This window comes from Aspergillus aculeatus, assembly GCF_001890905.1.
Source record: "Aspergillus aculeatus ATCC 16872 unplaced genomic scaffold ASPACscaffold_7, whole genome shotgun sequence".
Taxonomy (NCBI): Eukaryota; Fungi; Ascomycota; class Eurotiomycetes; order Eurotiales; family Aspergillaceae; genus Aspergillus; species Aspergillus aculeatus.
The window spans coordinates 1,330,022-1,349,759 of record NW_017962982.1 but is presented as its reverse complement, the minus strand read 5'-3'; the positions used below and the strand labels follow the sequence as shown (position 1 = coordinate 1,349,759).

Here is a 19,738-nt window from a genome sequence, read left to right as displayed (position 1 = left end):
TTCTTTCTTTTCTTTCCCCCAACTCCGGATCTCTCCAAGTTTTAGGAGGTAAGATAGGTAAATCGGATACACGATTAATTACAAGGTCTGAGAGGCACTTGTCCCTTCGTTCTTCCCCATTGATACTCATAATTTCTCTCTACAATATGTGATATTAAGCAAATTGAAACATCATCCATGATCTGCGGAGACAAGATGAAAGAGTAAAGTATAATTGAACTGAAAGCAAAGAAGGTCGGCCAGGCGAATTCCACAGAGGCTGGCTGGCTTGCTGTGAATTAACTGCCTTCTTCGGTTTCCATGTCTCCCCGGCGGCTTGTAAATTATTATTATGATTTTCTCTTTCCTCTGACACACACACATTATTGTCTGTCACTCACTCACTAAACTCATTAAACCACTGTTACTACTACCAACGGGCAGTCTATTCCTTCATCCTCTTTTCGTTTTTCCTTTTCCTTTCCCTTTACCCCCCCCTCCTCCCCTCTTCTTTCCCCTCCTCCCCTCCTCTAAACTACTACCCTTACCTCCATCCATAACTGTTTGGGAACTTTCGCTTTTCCTTCATTTTCTCTCCACCGGCTCTCCGTGCCTGTGTTGCTGTAGTGAAGTGGTGCGCCTTTTTTCTCCAATACACTTTTTCCGTCTTCCGATCCACACATTTCTGTGTTTCGCGGAACTACGGCTTTTCTTATTTTTTTTCCTTCCGGCATTGAACAAGGTAACTTGACCGATTGATCACTTTGATCTTACCCATCTTGTACCTTCTCCGCACAGGTTCTGCTTCAAAACTCTTTTGTCGCAGCATCTCGTTCTCTTTTTGTTCTTTTTTCTGATTCCCTTCTGCTTTCCCGCACCAGGCGAATTTCCAAAACCTCGAAGTCAAGTCAAGGAGCAGTCGTCACCACGTGCAAGTCGCGCTTCTCGTCCACCTTCTGCACAAGGGGCAAGATCAACGGGTTCCTTGCGAGCTTAACCAGCGTGCATCGTTCTTAACTGTGCCCGCCCTGTCCTACTCTCGACTAGCCAAGTTCCAGCAGCGCAGTTGGATCTTCCGACGGCCCGGACTTCCTAAGTACATTTCGTGAGTTTGGCAAGAGTTCAACAGCGAAAACTCAACCCTAAACGAAGACCACCCAGGTACTCGTCGATATAGTACGGTTATTCGAGCTGCGATTTTCTGTCCTCAACGAATCTCTACGTCGACCCCTAGATCTCCCCCCTCGCTCACCGTTCCAACGGCCCTTGACGCGAACGAACCTCGGTATTTCCATCTACATGCGATCCGTGTTCTAGATCCTAATTCCGATCAGAGCATTTGCAGACCGACCACATTTGTTACCAGCGTCATATCAGTACGAAAGGTTCGTCCTCGGAAAACAACCACAGCTACCTGCTGCCGAGTGATATCCAGCGACGGGAAGTTGCATAACGGCGGGGTTGCCTAAAGGGCGGAAGTTGTATCTTCTGCTTGCCATCGCCGGTGGAGTTATCTCACCGACCAACTGTGGTTGAATTTTCCACGTTCTCTGGCAGAACACACCATTCTAACGCTATCTTCACTTTTTCTTCCTACCTAGAACGGTACTCTAGATACGTCTTTCACACACCAAAAAGATGGCTGCTACATTTTCCTACGCACAAGCCGCCAAGGGCGTCGCTTCAACAAACTCTCCCGCCGAGCCAGTCGCCTCGTCCAACGAGCAGAACGCCGAGGTCAGCGCGGAACAGTCGACGGATGCTGCGTCTACCAAGGTTGAGGCAGGCACCGAATCTGAGAACGTGAATGGAACCAACGACAAGGAAGCCGAATCGTCCAGCGTCGGTAACTCTTCAACCACTTCTAGCACGCTCAAGGACGAGGATGAACTGAATACGCCCAATGGCACCTCCGAGTCTACTTGGGACAAACAGTCTCAAGCATCAGGAGCGGAGAAGGTCACCGGCGAAGAGGAGGGTGCTGATGACAAGACGGACGAGAAGGACAAGAGCGTACCAGCTAAGGAGTTGAAGGCTGCTCCTCTTCCTGCAGTCAACATCTGGCACCAGCGCAAAGAAGCCCAGGATGCTAAAGCCAAGGCTCTGGCTGCTTTGAAGCCTGCCACAAAGACTGGAACATCCAAGACCACGTCCGCCGCTTCCTCGACGTCAGGCGATCATCAGCAGGAGCCCGCGAAACCTCCTAAGAAGAAGGGAACTGACGGTCAGGAAAGTGCCAAGGAGCGCAAGAAGACCGACGGTGGTAAGGGACGCGATGAGAGTGCAAGCATTCCTCCCGTGGGAGATGCTAACCTCTGGCCGACACCCGATGTTGCTCAAGGTGAGGAGAAGAAGAAGCCTCAGGAGAAATCCGATAAGAGCCCTGTCATTCGCCCTCACGGCAAGGAGAAGTGGATGCCTGTCCCATACGTCCCAACTGCTGTGTTCAACACCCCCCTTCCTTCTGCTGCCCGCCGCGGTGGAAGATCTGCCCGTGGCGGACGTGAGGGTGCTCGCAATGGCACCCATGGCGCCGACAAGAATGCTTCCGGTCAGGCCGGTCAGGGCTCTGCCAAGCAGACGACATCTGCAGACAGAGGCCGGAATGATACCAACTCTGCTCGCGCCAACTCTTTGCCTGCGCAATCTAGACGCTCCAACAGCGTCGATGCTGGACTTACCGACTCCCGCAAGCACCAGGCTGGTCGCGGACCCAAGGGCGCTGAGAACGTCAACGCTGCACAAGGTGGCAAGAATGTAAATGGCGCCGATACTTTCCCCCGTCACCACCGCGATGCTAAGCAATTTGCCAAGGGTCATGAAAAGGGCTCCGATCACCACTCCAGGAACCCCCAGTTGTCCGTCGATACCCAGGCTGCTCCGCGCTCAGGGTCCACTCGCCCGGAAAACGGCCCCAAGTCCGGCGAATTCACCGGATTCCATGACCGTAAGGACAAGGACTTCTCTCGCGAGTCGCGCGCCGACCGAGGTCGGGGCTCCCACCGTGGAGGTCGTGGAGGCCACGCCGGCTTCAATGGGGCCCCGAACGCTCATTTCCCCACCAACCACATGTCGCATCACAACTTCATGCATCCTAAGTCGTTTGGATTCGGCGACCGCCAGAGATCACAGCAACATGGACCCACCAATGGCTCGTCAGGTGGTCATAGAATGTCCTTGCGCTCCCCCTCCCTACCCAGTTCTGCTGCCATGTACAGTGTCTATCCTTACCCTGGCGACATCAACACGATGTACGGCTATCAACCTATGCATGCTGGCCCGATGACCGCCATTCCTTACCAGCAGTACATGGAGCCCTTCTCCCTCATGAGCATGCTCACGATGCAGTTGTAAGTGGCTACATTCTCTCAGGGACTCCGAGTCCGCAGTATAGCTAATGCGTGTCATAGGGAATACTATTTCTCGGTTGACAACCTCTGCAAGGACTTATTCCTTCGCAAGCACATGGATTCTCAGGGCTTTGTTGCCTTGTCCTTCATTGCCAGCTTCAAGCGGGTCAAGACCTTGACCGAGGATTTCAACCTTTTGCGTCACGTTTCTCACCAGCTGAGAAATGTCGAGTACATCACCGGCGGAGATGGAGTTGACCGTTTGCGACCCCGGGATACATGGGAGCAGTGGGTTCTCCCTCTCGACCAGCGCGATCAATCTGCCCAGAACGAGGGTCCCGCCACCGTCAATGTTCCCAAGCAGGATGATCCTACCGTTTTCCAGAACAACATGGATGGAGTGAATGGTTCGGTCGCAAATGGAACCGTTGATTCTCGGGCTGCGAAGACCCTCTTGTCATCCGATGCTCCGGAGTTTTCGCCATCTCAGTCTGCCAATGCTCAGACTGAAGTCGCACACGTACGGATCCCTCCAATCCAAATCTATCCCTGAGTCAGACTCTGGTGGCCACGGTATCCGAGGCAGCATTTCACAGCTGCCTTGGGAATTAACGGCTCAGCGCTCTACTCACTCATTCCTAGCGATTGCTAATGCTCGTCGGTTCTCAGGCGGAGTAAACATAGTCCATCTCCATGTCAATCATTTCCCTGCGTTTTTACGACCACTTACCCTAGGTGGGCATTCCGATCAATCATCCTGCAAGTCCGGTTGATTTTTACTGATGCCAGAGCAGCTGGACACACTGTTTGTGTCTTGGCTTGGGCAGCTTGTTCAAACCTACCGAGTATATGGTCGCAAATGAGAGATAACCTCAAATATCATTTCCCAACTACCCCTACAACGACTCTCATACCCTTCCACACGAGCGCCGATCCATATTCTCTACCAGAACCTCTAGATTGTGACCGCCCTCGACTCTCACCCCGCATCCTTACCATCCGAAAACTTCCAATGCACAAATGTACAATGATTTTCCCAGAGCTTAGCGTTTGATGATCGATATTTCTGCACGAAACGTCAGCAACGGCTCTACCGTTCTGGTTTGCAGTGTCTTCTTATGAGCAGCAAGGTCTTGATCACAAACGAGGTCATACCAGATTCTGTTAGGCTTACTGAGAGGAGGTTTACTCATGTTCAAGCTGCACTGCAATCTGACATGGATAATACCCGTCTATAAGTCTACCTAAAGATGACTGTTCAATGAATGCTAGCCTGACTGCCGAGCTGCAAAAGTGATTTGTCTTTTCTTGCTTCTTGCTTCTTGCCCCATGTTCTCATTACCATTTATGTTTTTATTGTGATTTTGCCGTCATGACATGCATCTATGTTTGTTTCCAATCTCCCGACGACCCTTCCCAGTGAAGTGAATTGAATTACACACACTCACGCACCTGGCTTCTCTCTATTCAAGGTTTTCGTGCGTTCATACTTTACTCTCTACCTCTGTTTTCCTTTGCTTTAGTCCTGGGAGGTTTCAAAATTTCTGGAGTCCGGGCATGTTTTTACTGGGCAGTATCCCTATACCTGATGCTTGCTTCTGTGGTGCGCCGGGCTGAATCTTTCCACGACCATAGACTGTTTATCTGGGATTCTTACCTTTCCTAATACTGCGATACTGTCTCACCTTTGCTGTTTCGATTTTTAGTACGAATGGAACAAAAAAACCCAACAAAAGGATAATTGCTTTATGGCCTTTCCATTGCTTCAGAACCGCTGGCACAACCTCATCATCACCGCGGACGGGTATTCAGCTTACTATGGTTTCAACGGAGCATCGGAGTCGCTTCTGTGCTTCTCTATATCGCCTGTCTTTCGCAACCCAAGGCATGATTGATGCGCTGCCTAACCCTTTATACTGCATTGATCTGGTGTTGTCGGACTCTTGGGCTATTTATCTCAATTTGCATCGGGGATATTCGTCTGAGTATCTGGTGTTTCAGTCATTTCGATTACAGAGAGCTAGGTTTATGTTCGGTCTAATAATGCTGTTTGCTGTTTAAAGCCTTTTCTGCTGTGGACCTGAATCATCAGATGTCTTTTGAAGCAGTGACCTGTTCTCGTATATCATCCATCTTATAATCAACCGGGTGTTTAAGCTTCGTGCGAGAATCGAGGCAAAGAAGGTACGAGTAGTATTGAGAACTGGGAGGCGGCATAGCAACAAATCAAGGGTATAGTAAAAGTAATTTCCAAGTCCGGACGCTGGCAAGCAACCATGGGGAGATGACTAATCGTTGCCTGAGGCGGAGGTCGGAGAAGCGGCGCCATGAACGAGAGCCGTCTCAGCTTCATCTACGGAGTACATTACCCAGTTAGCGCCACCACTATTCATTTCATTCAGAACCTCGGAACTAGTCTCAGACCACTCGCACACATCGTCGATCTATCATGGACGTGGCTTCGCGGCAGTCATTGAGGCTGCTCCAATCCTCCCACAGCCGACTCCTCAATTCAAGCTCCCTCCGCGGGTCATCCACAGTCACAGCGAACACCTTGAATCGGATTCGACGGAGAGATGTCTCCAATTCAGCTCGCAGATTGGCCCCAGAATCCTCTTTCTTAAATATGGGCCCGACGTCCCTGCAGTCAGGGGGCCCGCATACATACTTCTCCAATCGCCAGACACTGCCTCTCAACACCGTGGTTCGATTCGTACCTCAACAGACGGCATGGATTGTTGAGCGCATGGGCAAGTTCCACCGGATTCTGGAACCTGGTCTTGCGTTCATGATACCCTTCATCGACCGAATTGCCTACGTCAAGAGCTTAAAGGAATCTGCTATCGAGATACCTAGTCAGAACGCCATTACCGCCGACAATGTGACGTTGGAATTGGATGGTGTATTGTACACACGGGTGGTTGATGCATATAAGGCCAGGTAAGTTGATCTAGGCTCAATTCACTCTGTGATCGGTGACGATGTTCGAGCTCTTGCCTCTGCCTGTTTCGCATTTCACCAACTGAGCTGACGCTGGACCCACCTGCCTCTAGCTACGGGGTTGAGGACGCCGAGTACGCCATCTCCCAGCTTGCGCAGACGACCATGCGCTCGGAAATCGGTCAGCTTACCCTGGATCACGTCCTCAAAGAACGCGCTACACTCAACACCAACATCACGCAAGCTATCAACGAGGCCGCTCAAAGCTGGGGGGTCGTTTGTCTACGTTATGAGATCCGGGATATCCACGCCCCGGAAGGTGTGGTCGCAGCGATGCACCGCCAGGTCACCGCGGAGCGCTCGAAGCGAGCGGAAATCCTTGACTCTGAGGGTCAGCGCCAAAGTGCCATCAACATTGCCGAGGGTCGCAAACAGTCGGTCATCCTGGCCTCCGAAGCTATGCGCGCCGAACGCATTAACCAGGCGGCTGGTGAGGCCGAGGCTATTCTGCTCAAGGCGCAGGCTACCGCGAAGGGCATCGACCTCGTTGCCAAGGCTATTGAGGCCGGTCAAGAGAACGCCCACGGAGCTCTTAGCCTCAGTGTTGCCGAGAAGTACGTCGATGCATTCTCCAAGTTGGCCAAGGAAGGTACCGCTGTTGTTGTCCCTGGTAACGTTGGAGACATGGGTAATATGATTGCCCAAGCCATGGCCGTCTACGGCAAAGTCAGCCAAAGTCAGGCGCGCACTCTCGCATCGAAGGCTCTGGATGTGCAGGGGCCCGCTCAGACCGAGCCGTCCAGCAATCCCTCCAAGGCCGCTGAGCAAACGGCAGAGCGCCACCCCAGCGACGATGTCTCCGAGCCCGTTCTAGAGGAATTCGATCAGACAATCCAGTCGAAGAATTGACGTGAAGTGACTCCAATCCGGTGCTTCGCTCAATTTCGCTGCCAACTTTAGCATCCTTGTATACTCACCGCTGGGTTCTAATATCTCCTCGGCTGCCCTCCGTTATTCTATCAGCTTACGATCTCCCTCACATGACAACGATACTCTTATAACCTCCCCTGTAACTTTAGTCCTGTCCTTAGCCACCTGCTATGGCCGTTCCATTGGATTTCTTGTCCGTCATCTTCTTTCGCATGAGCGACGTTGTACGAGCTGCAGTTTACCTGTTTAGTCAGAGAGAGCTCTCTTCCTCTCTAGGCTTTATGTATAGTAGATAAAAAGCAAGATTCATAACTTGAAACCATTGTGTATCTTTCGTAGGTAGAGGTTTCAACTTGACAAGTTGCGCATTTCTGGCACCTGCTACTAGGTAGGGATAATCCAGACCGTTTCAGATATGGGCAGGAAGGAGCTCGGGCCACCGCCTCCCGCGCCGCCCATTCTGGAGATCGCGACTTTTGAGTCGAAACGAGCGCGCTTTCATCGGACCAAGGTCCGCGTTCACTCCGCCAAATCCTCCTCCTCCTCCTCTCCTCCTCCCCAACGACCAGACCAAGTGGTCTTCATCACAACCTCCTATCCCTACTTGTCTACTCATAGCTGCGGACTGACAGGCCCATGGTCCGATGAGCCGGGGACAAGATTGCTTTGCGATGCTCCATCTAAGCAGTCCCTCATCCACGTCTATTTGCCTGTGATCAGCTCCGAACACGGACCTCGCCAACAACGAACTTTAAGCGAGCTGCCTTTCTCTTCTTTCTTTTTCCCGCGACTAGAGCGATCAAGCGACAAGCTACTGCGATGCATATTATAAAGCCAGTCTGGCTGACACATGGGGGTATGTTTCGTGACCTCTTGTCGTCGAACGAATTTGCTGGGCAGAATCGTTCTCCCTTCATATGTGCTGGCGCGGTCGGTGTCTCTCGAATCGGCTTAAGCTAACCGTCTTCCTTCTTGGATATTCTTTACAGGCGAGAGAAAGGATTTTGAAGTATATAGCTGCGATGTATCTCCCGATGGATCTCGCTTGGTCACAGCGGCTGGAGGTCAGTGATGGGCAATTCCACCCCCTCCCCCCCCCTCCCCTCCGGGGCATAGGTGCATTCGTGGTGTGATGGGATGAGCGCTAACTAGAAATATTTCCTTTGCGATTCTCAGATGGTTATGTTCGGATCTGGTCTACGGATGCGATTTGCAATACAGAGGACCCGCAGCATGCCAGTAAGCCGAAGCAGCTGGCTTCCATGAGCAATCACTCTGGCACGATTCACACGGTCCGATTTTCGCCCAACGGGAAATACTTGGCGTCGGGGGCAGATGACAAGATTGTCTGCATATACACGCTGGATGCCAACCCTCCATCTCATGCGTCAACGTTCGGTGGGTACCAGGAAGTCCGCGATAAAGTGGTTCGGCTGAACGAACGCTGGCTAATGGGCTCGTGCTACGATTTTTAGGATCCAACGAGGCACCCCCTGTTGAGAATTGGCGCACCATTCGAAGGTTGATCGGCCACGACAACGACGTTCAAGATCTAGGCTGGTCGTACGATTCTTCCATTCTGGTCTCCGTTGGCTTGGATTCCAAGGTCGTGGTATGGTCGGGACACACATTCGAGAAGCTCAAGACCCTGTCTATCCACCAGAGCCATGTCAAGGGGATCACATTCGACCCCGCAAACAAATACTTCGCTACGGCGAGCGACGATCGCACGGTTCGCATTTTCCGATTCACGTCGCCTGCTCCTAATTCCACCGCCCATGACCAAATGAACAACTTCATTCTCGAACAGACCATTACTGCACCCTTCTCGAATTCGCCCCTCACTGCATATTTCCGTCGTTGTTCGTGGTCGCCCGATGGTATGCATATCGCGGCCGCGAATGCGGTCAACGGCCCCGTGAGCTCTGTCGCGATCATCAATCGGGGGACATGGGACGGTGACATCAACCTCATTGGGCACGAAGCTCCTGTTGAAGTGTGCGCTTTCTCTCCGCGACTTTACTCTCCGGAACCAATCAACAAGCAAGCCGTTGATAGCCAAGGTCATGTGGTGCACAACGCCGTTACCGTCATTGCTTGCGCAGGAGGGGATAAGTCCCTTAGTATCTGGATCACTAGCAATCCCAGACCGATTGTGGTAGCGCAAGAGCTAGCTGCCAAGTCAATATCTGATTTGGCCTGGAGTCCGGACGGGAAGTGCCTCTACGCGACTGCGCTCGACGGTACGATTCTTATGGTTCGGTTTGAAGACGGTGATCTCGGATACGCAATGGAAATGGAAGAGAACGAGAAGTCGCTCACCAAGTTCGGCACTAATCGCCGAGGCGCGGGTATTGCAGAGACTACGGATGGTCTACTGCTGGAGGAGAAGAGCAAGGCTGGAGAAATCAAAGGCGTCGAAGGTCGCATGGGGGCACTGATGGGCGACGACCATACAACAGCCGAGGCCACGGCCAATGGAAAACCGGCGCCAGCACAGTCGAATGGCGTCACTACAACTTCTGCTCCATCACCCGCTTCAGATGCCCAAAAGGCCCAGCCTAATGGTACAGCAACGACAACAGTGGCACCGGAGCCGGAGAAGCCTGATCCTTATCAGGCCAAACTCGAGAGGTTGAAGCAGCGTCCCACATATACGAAGGATGGAAGAAAGCGGATAGCTCCTCTCTTAGTGTCTGGAGCTGGCGCTGCCGAATCATCCCTCCCCCAGTCTCGATTAATGGCATCAGTCAGCAGTCAAGTCAAGGCTGATACCCCGCAATCGATTCTCGATCTCTCGAAGCCTTTCGACGGGCTACCCAAGGGCGGGCTCCCAGCGATGATTCTCGGAAACAAGCGCAAGCTCGCTCAGCTTGAGGGTGACGATGATGGGCATATCGAGAAGCGTGTGGCTCTGGCGAGCCAGAATGGGGCAACCCCAATTCTTGCCCACACGCCTGACGGCCTGCTACCTGCGCAGTCCCAGCCTGCACCAGAAGGCCCGCAACAAACACCAGAGTATATACGGCCTGCCGTCACGAATCCTTGCATGGCCATTAGCCAGCTCCGGCTGGCTGTTCCCAAAATTCGAAGTCACATCCTACGGGCTATCGACCCTACAGGCAAACCCACGGAGCCTCCGGGCACATCCAGCGAGTCTAGCAAATCCCGAGTTGATGTTATCTTCGAAGCCCGCAACCCGTCCCCGGCAAGCTTGACTGGACGGGTTGTTGACCGAGAACCCGTTCGTCTCACCTTGTTCCGTGGTGAGCAGCCGTTGTGGCAGGATTACCTCCCGCGCCCTGTTTTGCTGGTGACAGGTAATCAGAGCATGTGGGCTGCAGCCTGTGAGGAGGGGTCTGTGTACATCTGGACTCCAGCTGGACGTCGCTTAGTCAGTGCGCTGGTGCTGGAAGCACAACCAGTGATTCTCGAGTGTAATGGTCCATGGATTCTCTGCATCACAGCTGTGGGGATGTGCTACGTCTGGAATGTGAAGCACCTCTCCTCGCCCCATCCGCCCATCTCCCTTCAGCCGGTGCTCGATGCGGCCATTCACACCTTGGGTGCTCAGCCTACGACGGCTCCCGCAATCACCAATGCTCGAATCAACTCCGAAGGCCGGATAGTGGTCGCATTGACGAATGGTGAAGGGTACTCCTATTCCCCGTCCATGTACACATGGCAGCGGATCTCCGAGAGCTGGTGGGCCGTCGGCAGCCAGTATTGGAACACCACGGATGCACCTGTGGGCAACCTTCAAGCGGCCGATGCGCAGCAGGATAAGGCGGCCAAGGCAGCAGTGTCCGCCGGTATTGTACCGTTCTTGGAACGCAATACAACCAACGAGACGTTGCTGCGGGGTCGTGCGTACTTCCTGCAGCGCTTGATCAAGGTCCTACTTTCACGCGAGGGCTACGAAAGCTTCGAGTCCAGCGTATCAATCGCTCACTTGGAGAATCGCGTGGCTGCCGCTCTCTCCCTGGGGGCCAAGGATGAATTCCGTCTCTACCTCTCGATGTACGCCAAGCGCTTAGGCGCGGAAGGGCTGAAGATGAAGGTGGAGGAGCTCCTTAAAGGCCTGATCGGTGGCCTGTTTGAGGAGGATGACACGGGTAGCGTTCGTCGTCTGCAGGACAATGAGCAAGAAGATCGAAATTGGCGCGAGAGCTCCGAGACGCTCTGTGGCTGGCCACGGGAAGTGTTGCTCAAGGAAGTGATATTGTCGCTCGGTAGGTTCTGGCCTCTGTACTACGTTTCTTGTTCCTTGCTTGCTAACCAGGTTACTTTCTAGGCAAACATCGGGATCTCCAGCGGGTGACGGTACCATATGCGAAACTGCTGGGGATGGTGGACAACGAATCGGAAGTGGGTGATGCCATGGAGACGTAAACCTCTTTCCTTGCAGCAGCTTCAAACCGATGATCTGCGTTTGGCGTTCTGTTGGCGTTGCGTAGTGAAATTCACTCCATACCGGTCGGGGACGGATGGATGTATGCATGCATGGGAATGAGGGGGGGATTTGTGGCCTTTTTCTTTTCAAGCGTCATCGGATGGCACTTGCGACGCACTTGCAATATTATGTACTATATTTGAAGTTAATCTTGACCATGGTCGGAGGTGTTTATTGCAATTCGCTTCAGCGACAGCGACAGCTACAGCTCCTCGTTATGTGCTATAAAGGACTAGTTAGAGTCATGGGAACGACATTACGTGATGATAACTACAGAGCTTGCAGGGCTGGCGAGTCATGTGGGCGGTGAGGGGCGACGAAAAAGAAGTGGGCGTCTCTCCACCGCACACAACCTGAGAAGCAAGCGTCATACTGCTCAAGGTTTCCAGTTTGTTGCTTTGTTGCTTTTGCTGCTTGACCACTCATCTTCAATTGGGAACCAATTGGGCCTGTAAAATATCTTTTCCAGTTCTACTCATAAACCCAACCCATCACTTCGCAATTTCTGCCCACAGCTTTGCTGGTGGGCATCGTCATCACGTCTCCTTCACAGCCGGGCCACCTGCTGTTACTTTCATTCCGCTTCCATCGCTCCGCAGCTGGTCCTGCTTTGGCCTCGCGCCTGATCCAATCTCAATCTCTCTTCCTTAACCCCTCCTCCTCTTCCTCCTCTTCTACCTCTGCTTTCTCCCCCTCCTTCTCCTCCCCGCTCTCCTTCCTCTCCCGCCGGTCCTATTCCAGCAAGAAGAAGAAATCCTCCAAAATGCCCCCCAAGAAGGCTGTCGTGCAAGAGAAGGTCCTTCTGGGCCGCCCAGGAAATAACCTGAAGAGTGGTATCGTATGTGAGCATTGACCCCACCGACTAATTTTCCTTTCTGCTTTTTCCCAAATCTTTTTTGACCCTGCCCGTTCTGCTGCCCCTCCCAGCCTTCCGAATTTTTTATCCGTTCCCCTTGCTTACCCTATTTAACCTCGCTTCCCCTGCATGAAAAAATTTCTTCCTTTCTTTTTCCCCTTCAACACCATAATTCCCACACAATCCTTTGTAGGAATTAAAGGAACACAAGATGGTTTAACATCTTTCTAGGTTGGTCTCGCCAACGTCGGCAAGTCCACTCTCTTCCAGGCTATCACGAAGTCTACGCTGGGTAACCCCGCCAACTTCCCCTATGCCACCATCGACCCCGAGGAAGCTCGTGTCATTGTCCCCGATGACCGCTTCGACTGGCTGTGCGAGCACTACAAGCCCAAGTCTGTGGTGCCTGCCAACTTGACCGTGTATGACATCGCCGGTCTGACCCGCGGTGCCTCCACTGGTGCTGGTCTTGGTAACTCGTTCTTGTCTCACATCCGTGCCGTCGATGCCATCTTCCAGGTCGTTCGTTGCTTCGACGATGCTGAGATCATCCACGTCGAGGGTGACGTCGATCCCGTTCGTGACTTGAACATCATCAGCGAGGAGCTGCGCGTCAAGGATATCGAGTTCGTCGAGAAGGCGCTCGACGCTCTCCAGAAGCAGACCAAGCGTGGTGGTCAGACTCTGGAGATGAAGAAGCTGCGCGAGGAGGAGGGCACTGTTGCCAAGGTCCTCGAGTGGCTGCGCGAGGGCAAGGATGTCCGCAAGGGTGAATGGGGCCCTAAGGAGGTACGTTTTTCATTCTCCCCTCCTTTTTGCACTTTTTTTATCAGCCCTCCTACCCCACTATTATGATGAATAAGAGCATCGCTCGAATATAACCCAGCTCGTCGAGTGGCCTCATTTTATTTACAACGCAGAGGCCACATTGAGAGAAAATCCTATCTGATATTTTACTTTCCATCCATCGCTCTTCATACCGAATGTCGCCCGATGGAAATAGAGTGCTAATCAGTGTCGCTCCATAGGTCGAGACTATCAACCCTCTCATGTTGTTGACGGCTAAGCCCGTTGTCTACCTCGTCAACCTGAGCGAGAAGGACTACATCCGCCAGAAGAACAAGTACCTGCCCAAGGTGTTCGAGTGGATCAAGACCAACTCCACCGGTGACCCCCTGATCCCCATCTCCGTCTCCTTCGAGGAGCGCCTGACCCGGTTCGAGGACGATGCCGCCGCCCTCGAGGAGTGCAAGAGCCTGAACACCAAGTCCGCTCTGCCCAAGGTGATCACCACCATGCGTCAGTCGTTGAACTTGGCCAGCTTCTTTACCACTGGTACCGACGAGGTCCGTCAATGGACCATCCGCAAGGGTATCAAGGCCCCTGCCGCGGCCGGTGTCATCCACACCGACTTCGAGAAGACTTTCATCCAGGCCATCGTGTACAACTACGCTACCCTGCGTGAGTACGGCGACGAAGGCGCCGTCAAGGCCGCCGGTAAGATCATGACCAAGGGCAAGGATTACGTCGTCGAGGACGGCGATATCCTGTTGATCAAGGCCGGTGCTGCTCGCAGCTAGATGTAGTTCTCGGTGAAAATGACTTGTAGCAATATCAAAATGAAATTGTTATGAATTATCAACTGAGTGTCCGAGTAACTCTGTATGTAGGAAAGGTGCTGCTAGTGTCAGTCTGCTACAAGTACTGCATCAAACGCTATATCTGACAGGTTTTGTAGCGCATCCGCTTCAGGAACTACTCACGTAAGGTCCTACACGGCTCTAGACGCGGTTTTGTACGCGATGCTGGTTGCGTCACTGGCTAGTGGTAGAACTATCTGCGGTCTTTCCTATACAGTATAACCAATTACCTTCTGCATTGTTGCGTTGAAACTGTCGCAATTTGTTTGGTACAGCCAATTTGTCTTTCGTCCTCGCCTTTCGTATGATGACCTCTGACTCAACCCTTGACGAATCTACGCATCATAATCCAATCGAAGGTACAATCAACAAAGATGATGGGGGTACAACGAGCTGGGAGGGACAAGGTAGCTCATTCATGCACCAAAGCACCACAGTCGTAGCCTAGATTGCACGGGCCAATATAAAGCAACAGGAACAACGGGAAGCCTACCGAAAGAAGCTTCCAATCAGTAGACCAGTTATAATTGCAAAATGTCCATCGACGTGCTTGTCGAGTTGGAAACAGAGGATGCGAAAGAGAGAGAGTGTGTGTGTATGAAGCACGTGACCCGTCGCCTTCCCCGCAACGCCCATCTGCAGATAATGCCATCCGCCGCCGCGATCCCAACAACAGGTTCCGGTAATCCACAGCATCAGACACCATGTTCAAGAAAGAGTGAGTCGTTCTGCAGTTGGGAGAGAGATATGATCTCCCTACAATGATCTCAGTTCTCAACATTGATTCCCCCGCATCCACCAATACCATGAAAGAAATACTTCCTCAAGGGAAATCATTCTTACCCCGCCTACCTACCTACCTACCTACCTACCTTTTCCCCAACTACCTACAAGCTCACTGAACTTCCGATCTCTCCCTAGCACCCTTTCCATTCTCCACTGTGTAAAACTTCCAAGCTAATTGATAATTCGGTAATGTGACAGAATCCCCCCGAGCAACCGCTCGAAAGTCAAATCCAGCGTGCAGCGCGCCCTGCGCCAACGCTTCCTGGAGACCTACCCGGGCTTCGAGCCGTACATCGAGGAGGTCCTGCCCAAGAAAGCCCAGCTGGATGCCGTGAAGCTGTACGCCGCCCTGCACTCCCCTGCCCTGTTCTCAACCCCTCAACCCCTCAACCCCTCAGCCCCCGGCCAGCATCACCCCGTTGCGACCTGGGGCGGGGGCTTCTCACTCCAATCCCATACTAATAAACAAAAAAAAAGCCCCGAAAGAGCCACCCTCTACAGCATCGACTCCACCCCGCTCTTCTTCCAACCGCTCGACGGCCCGCCGATCCCGCATCTGAAGCTTCTGCACGCCTACCCGGACGCTCTGCCGACGGTGCAGATCGATCGCGGCGCCATCCGGTTCGTGCTCTCGGGCGCGGCGCTCATGGCGCCGGGTTTGACTTCCGCGGGCGGGAAATTGCCGGACACCGAGCATGCGGTGGAGGCTGGGCAGGTGGTCGCGGTTAAGGCCGAGGGCAAGGAGACGGTTTGTCTGGTCGGGGTGTTGAAGGTTGGCACGGAGGAGATTAAGGCGAAGGGGAAGGGGGTCGTTTTGGATGAGGGGCATTATCTTGGGGATGGGCTTTGGAGGATGGTTTTGGATTAGATTTCTTTTTTTTTTTTTCTTTCTTTCTCTGATGGGATGAGAGGGGTTGGAGGGGGGGGAATGCGGGGATTAGAGGGTTTGGTTGGGTTCTGTTTATGTTGAAGATGAGTGCACGCTTTACTCTTGATACCATTGCTTTGCAGCTGAATGGATGCATTGGATTTCTCTGTTCCTGGGTTTATGTTCGGTGATTGAGGGAGGGATAGGCTCGTATATACATATTCTCGGAGATTCTAATTTTACTCCAGTTCGGGAGGCCGCGGGGACAGCGGCGATGTCGGCGATAGCGAGGACCACGACGGCGTCCGCATTGCCAGTCCCAACCCCTTCACACTCGTGCTGGACCCGTTCATCCCCATCCCCATCCCCATTCCCGCTCCGGGCAGCTGGAGCCCTCCATCCCTCAGCCCCGCGCGGGTCACCGCCCGCTGTAACATCTCCCCCGTCTCGTCCAGGGCGATCAGGAATCTCGCCAGCTCCGCGCACAGGTCCCAGTCGTTCTTCTTCGACGCCAGGTACATCAGCCGGACCACGTAGTCCTCGATCGGGGCGTCGTGGTCGTCCGCATCATCCTCGAAGGCTTGCAGCACCAGCAGATATCCCACGGCGGTCTTGAGGGACCCGAGCTTGAGGGCCTGCTCGAAGAGGTCCTTCGGCGACGGGAGGTAGGTGAACAAGGTGCGCCAGGAGCGCAACTCCGTCTTGCGCGTGCATTGGACCACCACGTCCAGGTACACCTTGGTGGGTAACGATGCTTGTAGGAAGGAGATGACTATCGGCAGCAGTGGCTCGTGTTTCAGGGAGGGGTCGTCGACCCTGCTGTCGCGGCTCTGGTTGTCGACCTCATCGTCCAGGACGTGGTGAAGGAGGATCTCGAGGGCGTGCGGAAAGTAGGATAGGTGGGAGAAGTGCTGGCACAGCGACAGCGCTGCAGGCATGTCGCGCTGTGTCAGACTGTGCTGAAGGAAGTACGGCAGGAAGAGGTGTGTCTACCAGAGTTAGTGCTGCACCGGCGTCGCATCTTGGGGGGTAGATACTCACTCGAATGGCGAACTTCAGCACGGAGAAGGTGACATCGCGTCGCTGGGTCATCTCGGCTTCCACACCAAGCACGATTCCCTTGTTCAGGAGAACAGACAGCGGATAAAAGTCCAGGGGTACCTCCAGGGGTTTGGATGCCTCTTCCCGCTGTAGAACGTCCTGCACATCTCCCCAGGCGATGAGCTCTTTCCCACAAAACGTCCATAGCGAGTCCCTCAACGAAAAGTCGCTGCGGTACATATTCAAGGCCATTTCAGCCGATGGACTTGCCGGGAGGGACTCGTCGACAGGCGCAAAGTTGAATGATAATTGATCTCGCATCAGGATATAGTATTCGACATCGTGGGATACCACCCGCATGTCGTATTTCAAATCGCTAGTCTCCGAGAAAGATGGCTGTAGTAGGACCAAGTTGCCATCAACCAAAAGAAGCACAGATGCCACCTTGACATCCTGGGAAGGGTCGCCGTTCCCTAATCGCTTCTTGTTAGATCTGGCTCTCGCAGGGTGCTGGCACACTTACGCATTTGGTCTTCGGGCAAAATCCAACTGATTGCCCGGACCCTGGTTGGCGCGCGCACAATCCCATGAAATGCAATCTGCCCAACGGGCACCAACGTTATTCGGGAGTGAGCTGAATTGATGATATAGTGATAAAGAATATTGTCGTATGTATAAACGAGCAGCGAGTCCTCGCCTGATGCTCCGACAAAGACTACTGGCGAAGGTAGGTATTCAATGTGTAGGATGGATTGATTGTTGAGAGGCATTTCCCGCGAGTACAACCGCAACTTCGCAGTCGATCAGTATAGCCGCGATGAGACATCGATGGCACACATACCTCGTAAGATCCGTCATTGTCAATGGCGGCGATCAGAATGTGTCCGTACCAGCACATGCCCCCGCGTACCGCGAAGGAATTCTCAATCTTGGGATCCTCGAACACTTTCCAACGTCCGCTGTTGACGCTGTAGTGTGCAAGCCCTCGTCTGCCCGCGATAGCTACATATCTCCCATCCTGTGAGACAACACTAGAGCGAATCGGCCACTGTGAGTGAAGGTAACTCGGAGGATATTGAGCATGATGCCACAGCGAGTCCTTCCCCGAAATGGTCATAAGATCGGGTAGATCATGGCCACGGTAGAGGATAACCTCGGTTCCAGTTTGCAGCAGACCTCTAGCCAGGTTCGCAGACGAATAACAGCCTGTCAAAGCGCTCCGTGCTGTCTCCAGAATCCACAAGCGACGGTCGTCCTGGCCTGTAAGTATGATTTCTGACCCTCCACCGATCCAACAACCGTGAGAAGTTCCAGTCACCCAGTTCTCGCCGTTTGAGTTAGCAAGAGATCGGTCCGCCGCAAAGCTACTCTCTCCCGACTTCCCAAAAACGCTCCATGTTGTCCAACCATGCTTATACCCAGCAAACAGGCAATAGCCGTCTGGCGAATAGCTCATAAATGTAACACTGCCCGTCGTGGTTGGCGAAGCCGGGAGTTGTAGTTTGTGCGATAGAGGAACATTGCCCAGGTAGTCCTTGGCTGTGTAGACTAGGATCTCTCCGTTGGCGCAGCTCACTGTGAGCAGAGAAAATCGTGCATTGACTACGACCTTGACGGCTCTCTCGCCATCATTTTTGGGGTCATGGAAGCAATGGCCTTGGAACAACTTCTTGGAGTCATCCGAGTCTTCTGCTGCGCGCTGCACGGCATACGCCTGTCCCTCGTTGGTGACCCATATCAGCAGGTTGATAGCACGATCATACACCATGTCCGTGATTGATGTGCGCTTTGAAACCTTCAGAATCCGACTAAGAAGTTCTGACTTGGTTTGCGAGCCGTCCGCATCCGGGTTCCAACGAATGCATTGGATGGCCGCAGGTTTGACAGTTGCGACAACGAGCTCATTATCAAGTGCAAGGGCCTTGGCGATTCCCGACTCTATCTTGATAGCCATTCGGAAGCGAATGTTGACATCTCGAACGCCAGTGGCCTCTTCCTCCGCGGCTAACCGAGCAAGCGTCTGGCGGCGGGTTGAAGTCGAGGTAGATTGATCAAAGAACTGTTGATATACACGGGTATTAGGGCTAACAGCTATGGTATAGGTAAGAAGATATCCGTTCAACGTCTGAGCAACAAGTATATTCGAGTCGGGATGCATCAAAAGGGCCACGTTGGGACCATAGTTCTCCAGCGAAGAGGCGGACCGAGCAACGGCAGCAACAACGGCGGTAGGCTATATTACCCGTCAACATGTGCGCTCTACCCAAGAAGATCAGCGCTGGCTTCACTTACTCTTGTTTGCCAAAGAGCAATCGACGAATTGGTCATCGTCGCAAACATATAACCACTCCGAGAGACACAAAGACCGGCAAGAGGCTCGTCAGCCCACCCCGTCTCCGCAATGGCCGGTTTGTCACGGGCATTTTCAGTGTTCAGCGCCTCCTCCTGTGCCGTAGGGCTATCGTAGTTCAGGGATTCGTCGTCGACAGAGGTGAGAACCGGTATTCCAGGGCCATTGATCGCGTAGACCCGGGGGACTCCATAGGGCCAGTACATGGCTCGGTGCAGGCGCGAGAGTCACGGAGTAGAGCAGCTTCACATCGAGTCATCTTCGATTGACGCTAGAACATTAGATTGCCGGACTCGAGACAGAGATTCCCCCGTATCTGCCGACCATGTCCGTTCAAGTAATTGTCCCGACTGCGCTGTAGATTTGATGGATTGGAGTACCGGAAGTTAATATGAGCTGGAGGGCAGTCGAGAGCACGGGGGCTATCACGTGCAGGGAAGCTCCCGAAGCAAACAAACCAAACAAGACTAAGGGCCCCCGCATCCTAAATTCCGCCTCCCCGCCGACTCTTTTGGCCAGCAAGATAATCTCATCCCCTTTCGCAT

General features: G+C 53.1%; 6 protein-coding genes across 6 annotated transcripts; 5 read left to right on the top strand and 1 right to left on the bottom strand.

The window, feature by feature from the left end:
- Window positions 1-1,617: 1,617 nt before the first annotated feature.
- ASPACDRAFT_2404 (La domain family) lies at window positions 1,618-3,861 on the top strand (the record flags this gene model as incomplete). Its single annotated transcript, XM_020199245.1, has 2 exons — window positions 1,618-3,329; window positions 3,390-3,861. Coding segments are annotated over 2 exons (2,184 nt in total), but the record flags the coding sequence as incomplete, so codon positions are not given.
- A 1,810-nt stretch (window positions 3,862-5,671) lies between these two features.
- ASPACDRAFT_118753 (SPFH domain-containing protein) lies at window positions 5,672-7,520 on the top strand. The gene is made up of 2 exons (XM_020196197.1): window positions 5,672-6,269; window positions 6,383-7,520. Exons 1-2 carry the CDS (start codon window positions 5,956-5,958, stop codon window positions 7,176-7,178), a joined length of 1,110 nt encoding a protein of 369 aa, XP_020056804.1. The 5' UTR covers window positions 5,672-5,955; the 3' UTR covers window positions 7,179-7,520.
- Window positions 7,521-7,692: 172 nt separating this feature from the next.
- hir1 (putative histone transcription regulator Hir1) lies at window positions 7,693-11,982 on the top strand. Its single transcript, XM_020196196.1, has 5 exons — window positions 7,693-8,055; window positions 8,189-8,263; window positions 8,376-8,597; window positions 8,675-11,431; window positions 11,494-11,982. The coding sequence occupies exons 1-5, from the start codon at window positions 8,019-8,021 to the stop codon at window positions 11,589-11,591; spliced, it is 3,189 nt and encodes a 1,062-aa protein (XP_020056803.1). The 5' UTR covers window positions 7,693-8,018; the 3' UTR covers window positions 11,592-11,982.
- Window positions 11,983-11,993: 11 nt separating this feature from the next.
- Window positions 11,994-14,249, top strand: ASPACDRAFT_118747 (YchF/Obg family ATPase). The gene is made up of 3 exons (XM_020196195.1): window positions 11,994-12,490; window positions 12,740-13,297; window positions 13,537-14,249. Exons 1-3 carry the CDS (start codon window positions 12,416-12,418, stop codon window positions 14,086-14,088), a joined length of 1,185 nt encoding a protein of 394 aa, XP_020056802.1. The 5' UTR covers window positions 11,994-12,415; the 3' UTR covers window positions 14,089-14,249.
- A 595-nt stretch (window positions 14,250-14,844) lies between these two features.
- On the top strand, window positions 14,845-15,858 carry ASPACDRAFT_78373 (translation machinery-associated protein 20). The gene is made up of 3 exons (XM_020205171.1): window positions 14,845-14,866; window positions 15,133-15,273; window positions 15,412-15,858. Exons 1-3 carry the CDS (start codon window positions 14,853-14,855, stop codon window positions 15,800-15,802), a joined length of 546 nt encoding a protein of 181 aa, XP_020056801.1. The 5' UTR covers window positions 14,845-14,852; the 3' UTR covers window positions 15,803-15,858.
- A 102-nt stretch (window positions 15,859-15,960) lies between these two features.
- On the bottom strand, window positions 15,961-19,544 carry ASPACDRAFT_78372 (RIC1 family protein). The gene is made up of 5 exons (XM_020205170.1): window positions 19,136-19,544; window positions 17,685-19,076; window positions 17,367-17,634; window positions 16,844-17,316; window positions 15,961-16,791 (listed from the first exon to the last, which is right to left on the bottom strand). The coding sequence occupies exons 1-5, from the start codon at window positions 19,397-19,399 to the stop codon at window positions 16,042-16,044; spliced, it is 3,147 nt and encodes a 1,048-aa protein (XP_020056800.1). The 5' UTR covers window positions 19,400-19,544; the 3' UTR covers window positions 15,961-16,041.
- Window positions 19,545-19,738: the final 194 nt, after the last annotated feature.

Bases quoted from the DNA above. Each gene is read 5' to 3' on its own strand.
- ASPACDRAFT_118753 (XM_020196197.1), top strand. From the start codon at position 5,956: ATGGGCCCGACGTCCCTGCAGTCAGGGGGCCCGCATACATACTTCTCC. The intron at 6,270-6,382 runs GTAAGTTGATCT...ACCTGCCTCTAG, and splicing joins GTTGATGCATATAAGGCCAG to CTACGGGGTTGAGGACGCCG.
- hir1 (XM_020196196.1), top strand. From the start codon at position 8,019: ATGCATATTATAAAGCCAGTCTGGCTGACACATGGGG. The intron at 8,056-8,188 runs GTATGTTTCGTG...TATTCTTTACAG, and splicing joins AGTCTGGCTGACACATGGGG to GCGAGAGAAAGGATTTTGAA. The intron at 8,264-8,375 runs GTCAGTGATGGG...TGCGATTCTCAG, and splicing joins CTTGGTCACAGCGGCTGGAG to ATGGTTATGTTCGGATCTGG.
- ASPACDRAFT_118747 (XM_020196195.1), top strand. From the start codon at position 12,416: ATGCCCCCCAAGAAGGCTGTCGTGCAAGAGAAGGTCCTTCTGGGCCGC. The intron at 12,491-12,739 runs GTATGTGAGCAT...ACATCTTTCTAG, and splicing joins ATAACCTGAAGAGTGGTATC to GTTGGTCTCGCCAACGTCGG. The intron at 13,298-13,536 runs GTACGTTTTTCA...GTCGCTCCATAG, and splicing joins GTGAATGGGGCCCTAAGGAG to GTCGAGACTATCAACCCTCT.
- ASPACDRAFT_78373 (XM_020205171.1), top strand. The intron at 15,274-15,411 runs GTACGCCGCCCT...ACAAAAAAAAAG, and splicing joins CAGCTGGATGCCGTGAAGCT to CCCCGAAAGAGCCACCCTCT.
- ASPACDRAFT_78372 (XM_020205170.1), bottom strand. From the start codon at position 19,399: ATGTACTGGCCCTATGGAGTCCCCCGGGTCTACGCGATCAATGGCCCT. The intron at 19,077-19,135 runs GTAAGTGAAGCC...CGGGTAATATAG, and splicing joins TTGCTCTTTGGCAAACAAGA to CCTACCGCCGTTGTTGCTGC. The intron at 17,317-17,366 runs GTAAGTGTGCCA...AGAAGCGATTAG, and splicing joins TTTGCCCGAAGACCAAATGC to GGAACGGCGACCCTTCCCAG.